Source organism: Ranitomeya variabilis, chromosome 4 (genome assembly GCF_051348905.1).
Source record: "Ranitomeya variabilis isolate aRanVar5 chromosome 4, aRanVar5.hap1, whole genome shotgun sequence".
In the NCBI taxonomy this organism is placed as follows: Eukaryota; Metazoa; Chordata; class Amphibia; order Anura; family Dendrobatidae; genus Ranitomeya; species Ranitomeya variabilis.
In genome coordinates, this window is record NC_135235.1 from 238653862 (window position 1) to 238667355 (window position 13494).

At 51.3% G+C, this 13494-nt stretch overlaps 2 protein-coding genes across 4 annotated transcripts in view; both read left to right on the top strand.

Moving 5' to 3' along the window:
* LOC143770592 (protein-arginine deiminase type-2-like) overlaps positions 1 to 1713 on the top strand; it is a 181179-nt gene extending 179466 nt beyond the window's left edge. For both annotated transcript variants that reach the window (XM_077260364.1, XM_077260363.1), the window contains exons 15-16: positions 102 to 227; positions 317 to 1713. In XM_077260364.1, the coding sequence (XP_077116479.1) occupies positions 102 to 227; positions 317 to 553 (363 nt within the window). In that variant the 3' untranslated portion in view covers positions 554 to 1713. The remainder of the gene's footprint in view (positions 1 to 101; positions 228 to 316) is intronic.
* Positions 1714 to 3906: 2193 nt separating this feature from the next.
* On the top strand, positions 3907 to 12149 carry SDHB (succinate dehydrogenase complex iron sulfur subunit B). 2 transcript variants are annotated; one of them, XM_077260365.1, is made up of 8 exons: positions 3907 to 4135; positions 8802 to 8941; positions 9588 to 9673; positions 9748 to 9884; positions 10445 to 10561; positions 10686 to 10787; positions 10966 to 11088; positions 11782 to 12149. In XM_077260365.1, exons 1-8 carry the CDS (start codon positions 4070 to 4072, stop codon positions 11857 to 11859), a joined length of 849 nt encoding a protein of 282 aa, XP_077116480.1. In that variant the 5' UTR covers positions 3907 to 4069; the 3' UTR covers positions 11860 to 12149. The 2 variants fall into 2 exon arrangements, with proteins under 2 accessions (XP_077116480.1, XP_077116481.1); XM_077260366.1 differs by having other exon boundaries at positions 3984 to 4104.
* Positions 12150 to 13494: the final 1345 nt, after the last annotated feature.

Below are 13494 nucleotides of genomic sequence, written 5' to 3' on the forward strand. Positions count from 1 at the left end.
CAATGTGTCGCAGAAATGCCCCATGGGACGGTGGCATATAGCGCAGCGGTGAGGTATGGGCATGTGAGAGGGGGACGTTACCGCCACTTATCCTCTTGCAGCACTGCATCGACTGGAACAGAGATATCCTGAAGACGGAGCTCGGCCTCACGGAGGAGGACATCATCGATGTACCGGCCCTATTCAGGCTGCACCAGGACAAGGCTGTGGCTTTCTTCCCCAACATGGTGAGTACTGTTCCACGATGCCCCACACGACATCTCAGAGATTCCCGGGACGTTCTGAGGTTCTCTCTGCTTGATCTCTGTTTCCTCAGGTGAATATGATCGTTCTGGGGAAAGATCTAGGAATTCCCAAACCCTACGGGCCCGTAATCAAGGAGACGTGCTGCCTGGAGGATTACGTCATCGAGCAGCTCAAGCCCTTAGAACTGAGATGCACATTCATCGATGATGTGGTGTCGTACCACAAGAAGCTGGGTGAGGTGCACTGCGGCACCAACGTGCGCCGGAAGCCATTCACCTTCAAGTGGTGGCAGATGGAGGAGCCGTAGTGGTCGGGAGGCGGCCTAGACCCTCCTCATCCTCGGCAATCTCCTTCCGAGCTCCAGTCCTCAAATGGTTTAGTGTTATGTAGCAGAGCCGGGTCATGCACCGTTACCTGCCCGTTCTAAGCCTATGCCACATCAGCGGGCAGGTATAAGATCACAGGATAGTATATACTTACCCCAGACTTACGCAGAAAGGCCAGCGATAGACGCCAGCTCAAATAAATCTGCCCAGTGGCTCACGTAAGCAAAATCTATGAGCTTGCGGTGCAGCACTGGATCCCGGGGGAGCAGCCGACTCTATGAAGTGCCTTCCAATCCACGGATCTCACTGATTATAAGTTATTACAGGCCGCTCACACGAGTTCCTGCCAGGCGGAGTAAGGACAGAGGAGATTGCTGCACACCGACCATCCCGAGGATGATGAGTGATGGGCACAGAACTGATACATATATCAATATATTCCCTGGATTTTCTGTTTTATGTGTTGGGACTCGCAGCGTTGCCTGTAGCGGGATGTGATGATTACAATGATTTTTTTTTTTTACACTAATATCTTTTTCCAATGTTTCTTACTTCTGATGAGTCATGTCGTTTCTCCTAATGTCACGTTAAAGGGCTAAATGAAATTTATCTGGAACGCTTCGCCCACATCTTGTCTGTAGGGGGCCGGTCTAAAGACCAAGAGATGAGAACTGACTGAACAAAAGACGTCTTCCTCCCCTTGCGCCTCCTCACAGTGTGCACATCACCAGTAGGTGGTGACACTGGATTGCCTTGTGGCTCAGGAGTGATTCCTCCCTTGTAATATTATCAGCCGTGACAGGAGCTGGCCCTTAAGGATTTTGTACTCCTGTTGAACTTGTGTAGTGGCTGCCGACAACCCGGCCGATCAGCAGATTTTAGGAAAGGAGTCATATGATTGCAGGTTCTATATCTACTCATAAAATATACGGACCACTACAGATTGCGGACCCCTAATCCTGTTCTAAGAATGAAAGCCAAATAAGAGTCAGACCAGACCATGGCCGCCGCGTTCGTGCTGCAGGCATTGCTCTGCATCACTGTCAGTGCCTTATCAGACGCCCCCATACTTCACGTCATGACCCTCGTGTGCCCTCCGTCCTGTGTTATTACTAACCGCCATAATAAAATCTTTGGAATGAAACGCTGTTGTCGTCAGATTATATTAAGGGTGATGTGAACTACCACCCCCAGCATCCAGACCTGACACAATGTGATGATGGCTGGGTCTTCACGTGCTACTGGTACATTGGTAATTCCTGGGATACCCCAGAGGGGCCAAGCTTCTTATTAATGAATCCTAATCATAAAAGGTTGCATGAGGTCCAGCATGAACTTCACCGGGGTACACCTCATATTTGGGGGTCTTACACAAGAGCTGCACTGTAATACACAAACATTACATATGATGGGTGGTCTCAATGGACCCCAATCCAACACATGCAGAACTATCTGGCCAGCACAACTGTATGGACACGACAGGGTGACTCATTAGTCGGTGGCTCCATTGTCACGGGGTCTGGGCACACAGTATTGGGGTGTAGATTGGGGGGCACTATGGCAAGACCCATAATGCCTGCAAGATAGAAGAAAACAAATAATGATATTCTGTAAAATTAAACTCCCTGTTTATTTTTAGTTAGAGGCTCTGCGTCAGCTGTGGTGTGTATAAGGGGATAAAGTGAAGAATATTACTCCAGTGTGATGCAGGAAAAAATGTTCTACAGTACTAGAGGCCATCGCGGGTGGGGTGGTCGAGGACATCAGACCCTGGGCCCCCTTTAGCCTTTGGCTCCAGCAGTTGCACCAACCTGGCCCAGCAGAATCAGCACCTCTGCGGTATGACAGTCATTGACCAGAGCGCCTTCTCACCTCCATAGGCGTCTCTACTAGACCCATCTCCAGTGGTCGGCCGCCTTCTCCTCCATGGTCACAGAATAACATTAGTCGCCCCAATGTTGGCCCCGTCCGGTTATGTAAGAGAATAGTGTATGGTACACACGTTCCTGAAGGAGCAGACGAAACTGGTGATCGGGAAACCTGGAGAAAATGGACAAGGACCTCGAAAATTGGTCACAACTGCAGAGGCCGACACAATGCCTTGGCTACTGAGTCATCTGCACAGGCGTCCAGAGGGAAAAGAGGGTCTTCGTGACCAGAGGAGGTTTTAGAACAAGAGCTCTGGATACGCCTTATCTTCACAGTCATTAATGCAGTCGTCACCATAGATTATATGGTCAGCAAGCACCACCAGGGATGGTGGCGTCTGCCATATTCCTACATAGACCACCAGGGATGGCGGCGTCTGGCATATTTCCACCAGAGACCACCAGGATTGGCAGCGTCGGGCATATTCTCACATAGACCACCAGGGACGGCAGCGACTGGCATATTCTTATATAGACCACCAGGGACGGCAGCATCTGGCATATTCTCATATAGACCACCAGGGACGGCGGCGTCTGGCATATTCTCATATAGACCACCAGGGACGGCGGCGTCTGGCATATTCTCACATAGACCACCAGGGACAGCGGCGTCTGGCATAGTCTCACATAGACCACCAGGGACGGCGGCGTCTGGCATATTCCCACATAGACCACCAGGGACGGCGGCGTCTGGCATATTCCCACATAGACCACCAGGGATGGCGGCGTCTGGCATATTCCCACATAGACCACCGGGGACGGCGGCGTCTCGCATATTCCCACATAGACCACCAGGGACGGCAGCGTCTGGCATATTCTCTCATAGACCACCAGGGACAGCGGCGTCTCGCATATTCCCACATAGACCACCAGGGACGGCAGCGTCTGGCATAGTCTCACATAGACCACCAGGGACGGCAGCGTCTGGCATAGTCTCACATAGACCACCAGGGACGGCAGCGTCTGGCATAGTCTCACATAGACCACCAGGGACGGCAGCGTCTGGCATAGTCTCACATAGACCACCAGGGACGGCAGCGTCTGGCATAGTCTCACATAGACCACCAGGGACGGCAGCGTCTGGCATAGTCTCACATAGACTACCAGGGACGGCAGCGTCTGGCAGGTCTCTGTGGACCCAGCACTTTCCTGGACAATTCCTTTAAGGCCTCATTCAGACGCAGCTCAGTGCTCGCCGCCTCCCTGTGGGGGGCTCCACCATGGAGGGGAGTCATCCGTGTGCTCCACATTTACCTGTGTGTGGTTGGAGGCAGGTGAAAAACGAGTCACAATGTATGACAGTGGGCAGCTGCCACTCCACAAGCATCTGACGAATCACAGAACAGAGCCCGCCCTTCACCACAACAACCGCAGAGGTTATCCATCACCATCGAGACTAGAATGTCAGACAGAGCGGCCTCCAGCGCCGGGGTTGACGGGAGAGAGGATGGACGCTCTATCTGCACCCTCAGCCTCTCACACAGGACTTTGTTTCCGCCTCTATGGTTTTCTAGCCGCACCGCTCGGTGTGATGGGAGCTGGGAGGTCTGAGAAATATCAGAAGGAAAGATGGCGGCGGTCGTGTTCTCCTTGAGATGCAGCGGGTCAGTGCTGAGGACGGCGGGGGCCGCACAGGTCAGAGCGAGGGGGAGACCGCCGTAATATGACGTGTGTGAGGGAGAGACCTCCGTAATGTAACGTGTATGGGGGGGAGACCGCCGTAATGTAACGCGTGTGAGGAGGGGGAGAGACCTCCGTAATGTAACGTGTGTGAGGGGGAGACCGCCGTAATGTAACGCGTGTGAGGAGGGAGACCTTCGTCTACGTGTAGAGTGCACGCTCCTGCTAGGAGGGGTCTTCTGCCCCTGAGCCCCCCTGTCCACATGTGGGGTGCACGCTCCTTCCAGGGGGGTCTGCCATATTTGCAGAATTTATTGTGATTTCTCAGATAACATGGCGGACACTCTAGGGGGCCGGACACATCCACTGTACTCGACCCGTTGTGTTGGCCGCGTCATGTCCGGGACTGTAGACTGTAAATGAGGCCGATGTGATCCCGGCCGCCTCTACTGACACATTGTAACAAACTGCAAACAGGAGAGAGATTCCAGACAGTTTTGTGTTCGGGTCACGATGTGCCACCGCTTGTCTCTGTCATATCTGCCATCATCAAGGCTGCTCAGGACAAACCAAAACACACGAGCACCTTACCCCCTGGTACATTAAAACAAACCCTCACGTGTGTGAGCAGGAGCAGGTCAGGGGTGGGAGTGCGGCTTTTGGATGTAAGTCTGGTGGCTCCTAATCACTGAGGCCTGAATGATTCCGCACTCCTCATTACACTACACGTCCCGCAGTCTTAGTGAATGCTCCCTGGGTCATGCGGCCTGTCTCGTGGAACGTGGGGGTCCGCCACATCCAGAGCCTCCACCTGATTCCAGGAACCTACAGCCGCGCACACAATGGGCACATCACCATCGCGCTGCCATCACGGGCACACGGGGCCTGGAAGAGGGTGACCCATACTGAAGCCAGGCTGCCTATTGTTCTCCAGCTTTCCCAGGAATAGTAATGATTAATGCTGACACTTCTGTATTTGTGCAGCTTCTCGGTGTCTTGTTGCCGCTTGGTTCTTTTACAGCTATAATTTTGATTTCAGATAGAATAACGCCGCCATATTGCAGACAAGTTGCGTGCAGCTGACAATGAAGCCACGTGTGCGGCTTGTGACCCGTGGCAGCACTATTGTAATAACTTGTGACTCTGTTGCTCTTGGGACCGATCACAATTCCGCCCCATGGGACACATTAAATGTGAGGTCTTGTGACACACTTCTCCGTGTAGCCGGGGTCCTAGAGTAAGTAACGTTACAGGTTCTACTCCTGGTCAGAAGCTGAGGCCCAGATGTCTGTAATCACCGGGGTCACGGTTGTATTTAGGGGAGAGGGTGCTCCCCGGGTTCTGCTGACCCTTGAGGATGCCTGTTGTCTATTATTCCTGGGGTAACTGTTGTATTTATGGGTGATTGTCCCCCAGGTTCTGCTGACCCCTGAGGATGCCTGCAGCCTATTATTCCTGGGATCTCAGTTGTATTTAGGGGTGAGGCTGACCCCTGAGGATGCCTGCGGTCTATTATTCCTGGGGTCTCAGTTGTATTTGGGATGAGGCTGACCCCTGAGGATGCCTGCAGTCTATTATTCCTGGGGTCTCAGTTGTATGTGTGATGAGGATGACCCCTGAGGATGCCTGCGGCCTATTATTCCTGGGGTCTCAGTTGTATTTAGGGGTGAGGCTGACCCTTGAGGATGCCTGCGGTCTATTATTCCTGGGGTCTCAGATGTATTTAGGGGTGAAGCTGACCCTTGAGGATGCCTGTGGTCTATTATTCCTGGGGTCTCAGTTGTATTTAGGGGTGAGGCTGACCCTTGAGGATGCCTGCGGTCTATTATTCCTGGGGTCTCAGTTGTATTTAGGGGTGAGGCTGACCCCTGAGGATGCCTGTAGTTTATTCCTGGGGTCTCGGATGTATTTAGGGGTGAGGCTGACCCTTGAGGTTGCCTGCGGTCTATTATTCCTGGGGTCTCAGTTGTATTTAGGGGTGAGGCTGACCCCTGAGGATGCCTGTAGTTTATTCCTGGGGTCCGGGGTCTCATATGTATTTAGGGGTGAGGCTGACCCTTGATGATGCCTGTGCTCTATTGTTCCTGGCGTCTCAGTTGTATTTGTGATGAGGCTGACCCTTGAGGATGCCTGCGGTCTATTATTCCTGGTGTCTCGGTTGTATTTAGGGGTGAGGCTGACTCCTGAGGATGCCTGCGATCTATTATTCCTGGGGTCTCAGTTGTATTTAGGGGTGAGGCTGACCCCTGAGGATGCTTGTGGTCTATTATTCCTGGGATCTCAGTGGTATTTAGGGGTGAGGCTGACCCTTGAGGATGCCTGCGGTCTATTATTCCTGGGGTCTCAGTTGTATTTAGGGGTGAGGCTGACCCCTGAGGATGCCTGCAGTCTATTATTCCTGGGGTCTCAGTTGTGTTTAGGGATGAGGCTGACCCTTGAGGATGCCTGCGATCTATTATTCTTGGTGTCTCGGTTGTATTTAGGGGTGAGGCTGACCCCTGAGGATGCCTGCGATCTATTATTCCTGGGGTCTCAGTTGTATTTAGGTGTGAGGCTGACCCCTGAGGATGCGTGTGGTCTATTATTTCTGGGGTGTCATGTATTTAGGGGTCAGGCTGACCCTTGAGGATGCCTGTGGTCTATTATTCCTGGGATCTCATGTATTTGGGATGAGGCTGACCCCTGAGGATGCCTGCGGTCTATTATTCCTGTGGTCTCAGTTGTATTTAGGGGTGAGGCTGACCCCTGAGGATGCCTGTGGTCTATTATTTCTGGGGTCTCATGTATTTAGGGGTGAGGCTGACCCTTGAGGATGCCTGTGGTCTATTATTCCTGGGGTCTCAGTTGTATTTAGGGGTGAGGCTGAACCCTGAGGATGCCTGTGGTCTATTATTCTTGGTGTCTCAGTTGTATTTAGGGGTGAGGCTGACCCCTGAGGATGCCTGCGGTCTATTATTCCTGGGGTCTCAGTTGTATTTAGGGGTGAGGCTGACCCCTGAGGATGCCTGCGATCTATTATTCCTGGGGTCTCAGTTGTATTTAGGGGTCAGGCTGACCCTTGAGGATGCCTGTGGTCTATTATTCCTGGGATCTCATGTATTTGGGATGAGGCTGACCCCTGAGGATGCCTGCGGTCTATTATTCCTGTGGTCTCGGCTGTATTTAGGGGTGAGGCTGACCCCTGAGGATGCCTGTGGTTTATTATTCCTGGGGTCTCAGATGTATTTAGGGGTGAGGCTGACCCCTGAGGATGCCTGTGGTCTATTATTCTTGGTGTCTCGGTTGTATTTAGGGGTGAGGCTGACCCCTGAGGATGCCTGCGGTCTATTATTCTTGGTGTCTCAGTTGTATTTAGGGGTGAGGCTGACCCCTGAGGATGCCTGCGATCTATTATTCCTGGGGTCTCAGTTGTATTTAGGGGTGAGGCTGACCCCTGAGGATGCGTGTGGTCTATTATTTCTGAGGTCTCATGCATTTAGGGGTGAGGCTGACCCTTGAGGATGCCTGTGGTCTATTATTCCTGGGGTCTCAGTTGTATTTAGGGGTGAGGCTGACCCCTGAGGATGCCTGTGGTCTATTATTCTTGGTGTCTCAGTTGTATTTGGGGTGAGGCTGACCCCTGAGGATGCCTGCGGTCTATTATTCCTGGGGTCTCAGTTGTATTTAGGGGTGAGGCTGACCCCTGAGGATGCCTGCGATCTATTATTCCTGGGGTCTCAGTTGTATTTAGGGGTGAGGCTGACCCTTGAGGATGCCTGTGGTCTATTATTCCTGGGGTCTCAGTTGTATTTAGGGGTGAGGCTGACCCTTGAGGATGCTTGTGGTCTATTATTCCTGGGGTCTCATGTATTTGGGATGAGGCTGACCCTTGAGGATGCCTGTGGTCTATTATTCCTGGGGTCTCATGTATTTGGGATGAGGCTGACCCTTGATGCCTGCGCTCTATTATTCCTGGGGTCTCAGTTGTGTTTATGGCCGTGCCCCCACTCCAGAGTTTTGTGATAAAAGCCTTTTTGTGCCGTTCTCTGTGGGTCTTTGTTCTGGGTCCTGAGCGCAGCAGATGATCTCATGGGATTTTGTGATTGTAGATTTTCGGCTTTTAATCCCCAGTCCGATGATTTGACTGAAGCTCCGTGAGCGCAGGGATCAGGGACCGGACAAGGATGGAGCCAGAGTAATGCCGGGTGGCACAGATGTTTGATCCTGTGTGGTCGGAGGAATTGATGTGTTCTTGGTCTCTGTGGTCACCCAGTCTTTATTCCCGACTTCTACCCTTAAAAATACAGAAATCCCAGCACCTGGACCCTCCACACTCCCAGCCCCTGACCACGTCGTCTGCCTTCTCCTCCGCTCATAGGTCCGGACACTTACCTCCAGGGCTGGTCAGCGATACAGGAGTTTGTGTGTGTGTGTGTGTGTGTGTGTGTGTGTGTGTGCGCGGCATCTTGGGGGTCTCGGGATCTGGACCACCTTAGATCTTTGGGGTATATCAGGCCTATAATAGAAAAAAACAAAAAGAAAAGCGTCCTGTATCTTGATTATGATCAATGGGTAACTTTCTGTGGTCCTGGTTTACATATCGGGGTGACAGTCCCCCTGTGTATTAGGGGGTCGTCCTGTGTATTGAGGGGTCGTCCTGCGTACGTGTTGTGCTGAGCCTTCTCTCTCCTGGTATCTGCAGATCTCACGAGGAGCTCAGACGGCTGCGGCCCCCGCCACCGAAGCCGCAGCCCGCATAAAGAAATTTGCAATCTACAGATGGGACCCTGACAAGCCCGGAGATAAACCGCGCATGCAGACGTACGACATCGACCTGAACACGTGAGTGCTGCGACGGCCTGAGAGCTGTGAACCAGGAACGATCACTGCGCAGATAATTACTGCAGGAGTGAAGAGCAGCATAATGATTGCAGCTCTGGGGTATAATACAAGATGTAACTCAGGATCAGTAATGTATGTACACAGTGACTGCACCAGCAGAATAGTGAGTGCAGATCTGGGGTATAATACAGGATGTAACTCAGGATCAGTAATGTAATGTATGTACACAGTGACTGCACTAGCAGAATAGTGAGTGCAGATCTAGGGTATAATACAGGATGTAACTCAGGATCAGTAATGTAATGTATGTACACAGTGACTGCACTAGCAGAATAGTGAGTGCAGCTCTGGGGTATAATACAGGATGTAACTCAGGATCAGTAATGTATGTACACAGCGACTGAACCAGCAGAATAGAGAATGCAGCTCTGGAGTATAATGCAGGAGGTAACTCAGGATCAGTAATGTAATGTATGTGCACAGTGACTGCACCAGCAGAATAGTGAGTGCAGCTCTGGGGCATAATACAGGATGTAACTCTGGATACGTCATGTGTTATACAGATGAATTCTATCTGTAATTTGGTGATGGGAGGACGATGGCTTTGATACTGTGACCCGTCCGTGCCTTGTTTTCCTTCCCTCAGATGTGGCCCCATGGTTCTTGATGCTCTCATTAAGATTAAGAATGAGATGGACGCCACGTTGACGTTCCGCCGGTCGTGCAGGGAGGGTGAGTGCTCTCCTCTCCTCGTGGCGTTGCTTTTGCTGTCGGACTCTCCTCTGACTTTTCTTCTTCTTCCCCAGGTATCTGTGGCTCCTGTGCCATGAATATTAATGGTGGAAATACACTTGCCTGCACTGTAAAGATTGACACTAACCTGAGTAAAGTTTCGAAAATCTATCCCCTTCCCCACATGTATGTTGTGAAGGATCTGGTGCCTGTAAGTGCTGCTGCTGCTTCTCTGACGCTGGCCTGGGTCCATCACTTGTAAAGCGCCATGGAATAAATGGCGCTATAACAATAAATAATAATAATAATAATAATTTATATTATATGGAGTGGAGGCAGTTAGTGTAGCACCTACTGCGTCCAGGAGGAGGCGCCCTGCTGTCACTATATTAATCGGCAGTGACTGCACATAGGGGCCTGGTGTCATCCGGCATCAGGTGGGTCTGAACCCAGCTCCTTCTCTGGATCAGTGGGGTCTCTGTGGCTTAGCTGAGGTCGATATGACGACTTCGGCTGTAGTTCTCTCGGTGCCGCTGCCCCATCGTGTCCCTATAGATGTGAATAAGGTCTTTTTCCAACTCCCAAACTGCTGCAAAAAGTTGGGCCGAGTTTTTTTTCTTTGCAAGTTGCTTATCGCAGCTGTGTAGGAAACTCCATAAGACTCAGTTCACATCTATAGCGCCATGATGACACCGCTGTCACCGTCTCGCCTTAAACCCTCTGAAGCTTTTCTCCACTTGATCAGTGACTTAAAAATTTTTATTATTTAAGGATCTGAGTAACTTCTACGCTCAGTATAAATCCATAGAGCCCTATCTGAAGAAGAAGGACGAGTCTAAACAGGGCAAGGAGCAATATTATCAGTCCATCGAGGACCGAGACAAGCTGGTGAGTCGTATCCGAGCGTCAGTCTGTACCTGAATACTCCAGAGCTGCGCTCACTATTCTGCTGTGCACGTCCATTACTTCTGCCGTTCTTGCAGTGAGTGACCCGTGTTCTCCTCTCCCATAGGACGGCCTCTATGAGTGCATCCTCTGCGCTTGCTGTAGCACCAGTTGTCCCAGTTACTGGTGGAATGGAGACAAGTATCTGGGCCCTGCCGTCCTCATGCAGGTAATGTCTGGGTCACATGTGGGAGTGGGACAGCTCCTGAGTCTTGGGGAATATCTTGGAGAGATCTCAGACATCTGTGCTGGGATCAGGTCTGTTCCGTAGGGCTCGCTCACACCGTGGGTCTGTTACGGACGCCCCTCTGGGACCTGTATGATTCTCACCCTGTTCTGGCTTTCAGGCTTATCGGTGGATGATCGATTCCAGAGATGAATACACAGAGGAACGATTATCCCAACTGCAGGATCCGTTCTCGCTGTACCGCTGCCACACCATCATGAACTGCACCAGGACATGTCCCAAGGTAATAAGCCGAGGTGTCTGCTGCGGGCACTGCCCTTATACATGGAGATCGCTTGGGGTGACTGCAGCAGTCCTAGGCCTTAAAGGGGTTGTCTCCTTAAAATCTTGAGCTTTATGTACCCTTCCGGTTCAGTGCTGTCCCAGACTCAGGGGTGACGATGCTTTAGCCAATCACTCCGCGTATTGTGAGGACTAGATCAGAAGAGTCAGCGATTAGCTGCAGTGCTGTCAACTTGATGTTAGGGCTGCAGCTGAACAGAGATTGGTGCAGACAGTGCTGGACCTGGGGAAGGGTAACTAAAGGTTAGTTTGTGGAGGGAGGTTTCAAAGATGCCAGACTTCAGGGGGAAAAAAATGTTTTAATCTTTTTTTTAATTAAGGGGACAACCTCTTTAAGGTGACCGTGCACCTTAAAATTGGCTAGAGCTGCTGATTTTGGTGGGTTCAGCACATTATCTGATGTTTATGGGATGTCCTGACAATTCGGGTGATGAAAGAACACTGCATTGAGGCCAAGAAATATCGGAGTGGTGGCCGCAGCTCTGCGAATATCGGAGTGGTGGCCGCAGCTCTACATTGCCTTGGTTTTCAGGGCGTCGTATGATGCGTCTGAGTTGGGACTTGTCCTGTATTTGCTGTTTTGGATGCACTTTACGTATAATACCCGTCATCTGTGACCTGTTCTGTCTTTTAGGGCCTGAACCCTGGGAAAGCTATTGCTGAAATTAAGAAAATGATGGCCACGTACAAGGAGAAGGCGGTCAGCGCCTGACACGGCAGCCCTGCCGCCATCAGTGTGACCCGCGTATATCCTAACCCTCCTGGTGCAGCGCTGCCGCCATCAGCGCACATCCTAACCCTCCTGGTGCAGTGCTGCCACCATCAGTGTACTCATGCACATCCTAATCCTCCTGGTGCAGCGCTCTCAGCCGGCATCTTGCCTGATCTCCGCTGCTGAGACGCGTCCGCCGATTCTGCTGCTTCTTAATGAGTTTTATGCTTTATGGAAGGTAATGACTAAATTGTAAGTTCATCTAATTATTAAAGGTTGCGGTCTCTGGATGTGTGCGTTGTATGGAGGCAATGTGGAGGGAGGAGAGGAGGCTGCCGGCATTGTATGTAACGCCACCGCTGCACATTGATACCAACTTTGACTGTAGCGATGTCCTCATTACATTGCTGGGAGCCGCAGGGACTTCCATAGACGCAGAGTCTCTGATTGCTGACTGTGGGAGCGGATTGGACACAAATCCACAGTGATCTCACCATGACCCGCAGGTACAGACATAAGATCTGGAGCGGAATCCACCTCAGCTACTGCTGTAAAGTGCTGACATTGCTGGGCGGCTGCAAGGCAAGTAAAGGGCTGGGATCACCGGGTCTCCCAGGGACCCTCTTGTCACCGAGGACCGGTCACCGGGTCAGGGGCTTCCAGCTTCTGCTCATCCATCTGATGTGGGTTTTTGTTTGTTTTTTAACCCCTCGTACAGTTCCTGAGTGTTTTTTTTTTTTTTGCTCATTTTGATGAACTTTACTTGGGGGTGTAGCTGTAGGCAGCTTTGCTTAATTACCAGCGCTCATCACCCCCTTTGTAAAGACAATGAAAATGGCAGAAAATAAAAAGAATCTTTATATAGCGCCAACATATTCCACAGCGCTTTACAGTTTAACAGTTTCAACAGACAAGTCATAAGTAACAACGTTAACAATACAATAATTAAAGCAGAATTGGAGCTTACAGTCTACACTGAGGTGGGGAGAAAGGCCGAAATCTGTGACCCTATGGAGGGGATGTTAACAAAACAAAAAATCTGTGCACTCAGGAGAGCAGAAAGTTGCGAGCCGTCCTCTTTCCGATTCTTCCCGGTATCAGAGGTGGGTTTTGGCTTGTGCCGATGGACTGACCATTACAGAGCCGCCTCGTCTCATCAGGAGTTGTTGACGTGTTTAGGCCTCAAAGCGACATCAAATGTTGACACCATTCCAGTTTGGTGCAGGATCACAGTGCTGCGGAGCACAGTATATGTGGGTTCCTGGAACCTGGGGCTGAGCTCCAGGGCACGGGGTGGCACATTCTTTGCTCCCGGATGTCGGTGAAGTGTTGCTGCCGCTGCCTGTTCTCACACACTTGACGCCTCTAAGGGCCTCTTGTAGTGGAGGAGCGGCACTCAGACAGCTGTACCTGCTGCGTTGAAGGGTCCTTGTCCTCCACAGGAGGCTGAGGCCTCCATAGATGCAGCACATGGAGCAGTCTGTACAGTACTGGCCAGTGTAGGGTCAGGGGGCTCCATCCTATCCAGACTGTGGGGGTCTCACATTATATAACAAACACGGCCTGAGAACCAGAGGCGCGCAACTTCAAGAAACCGTAAAAAGACAGAACTATGTCTGATCTCTGCCTTGCCTC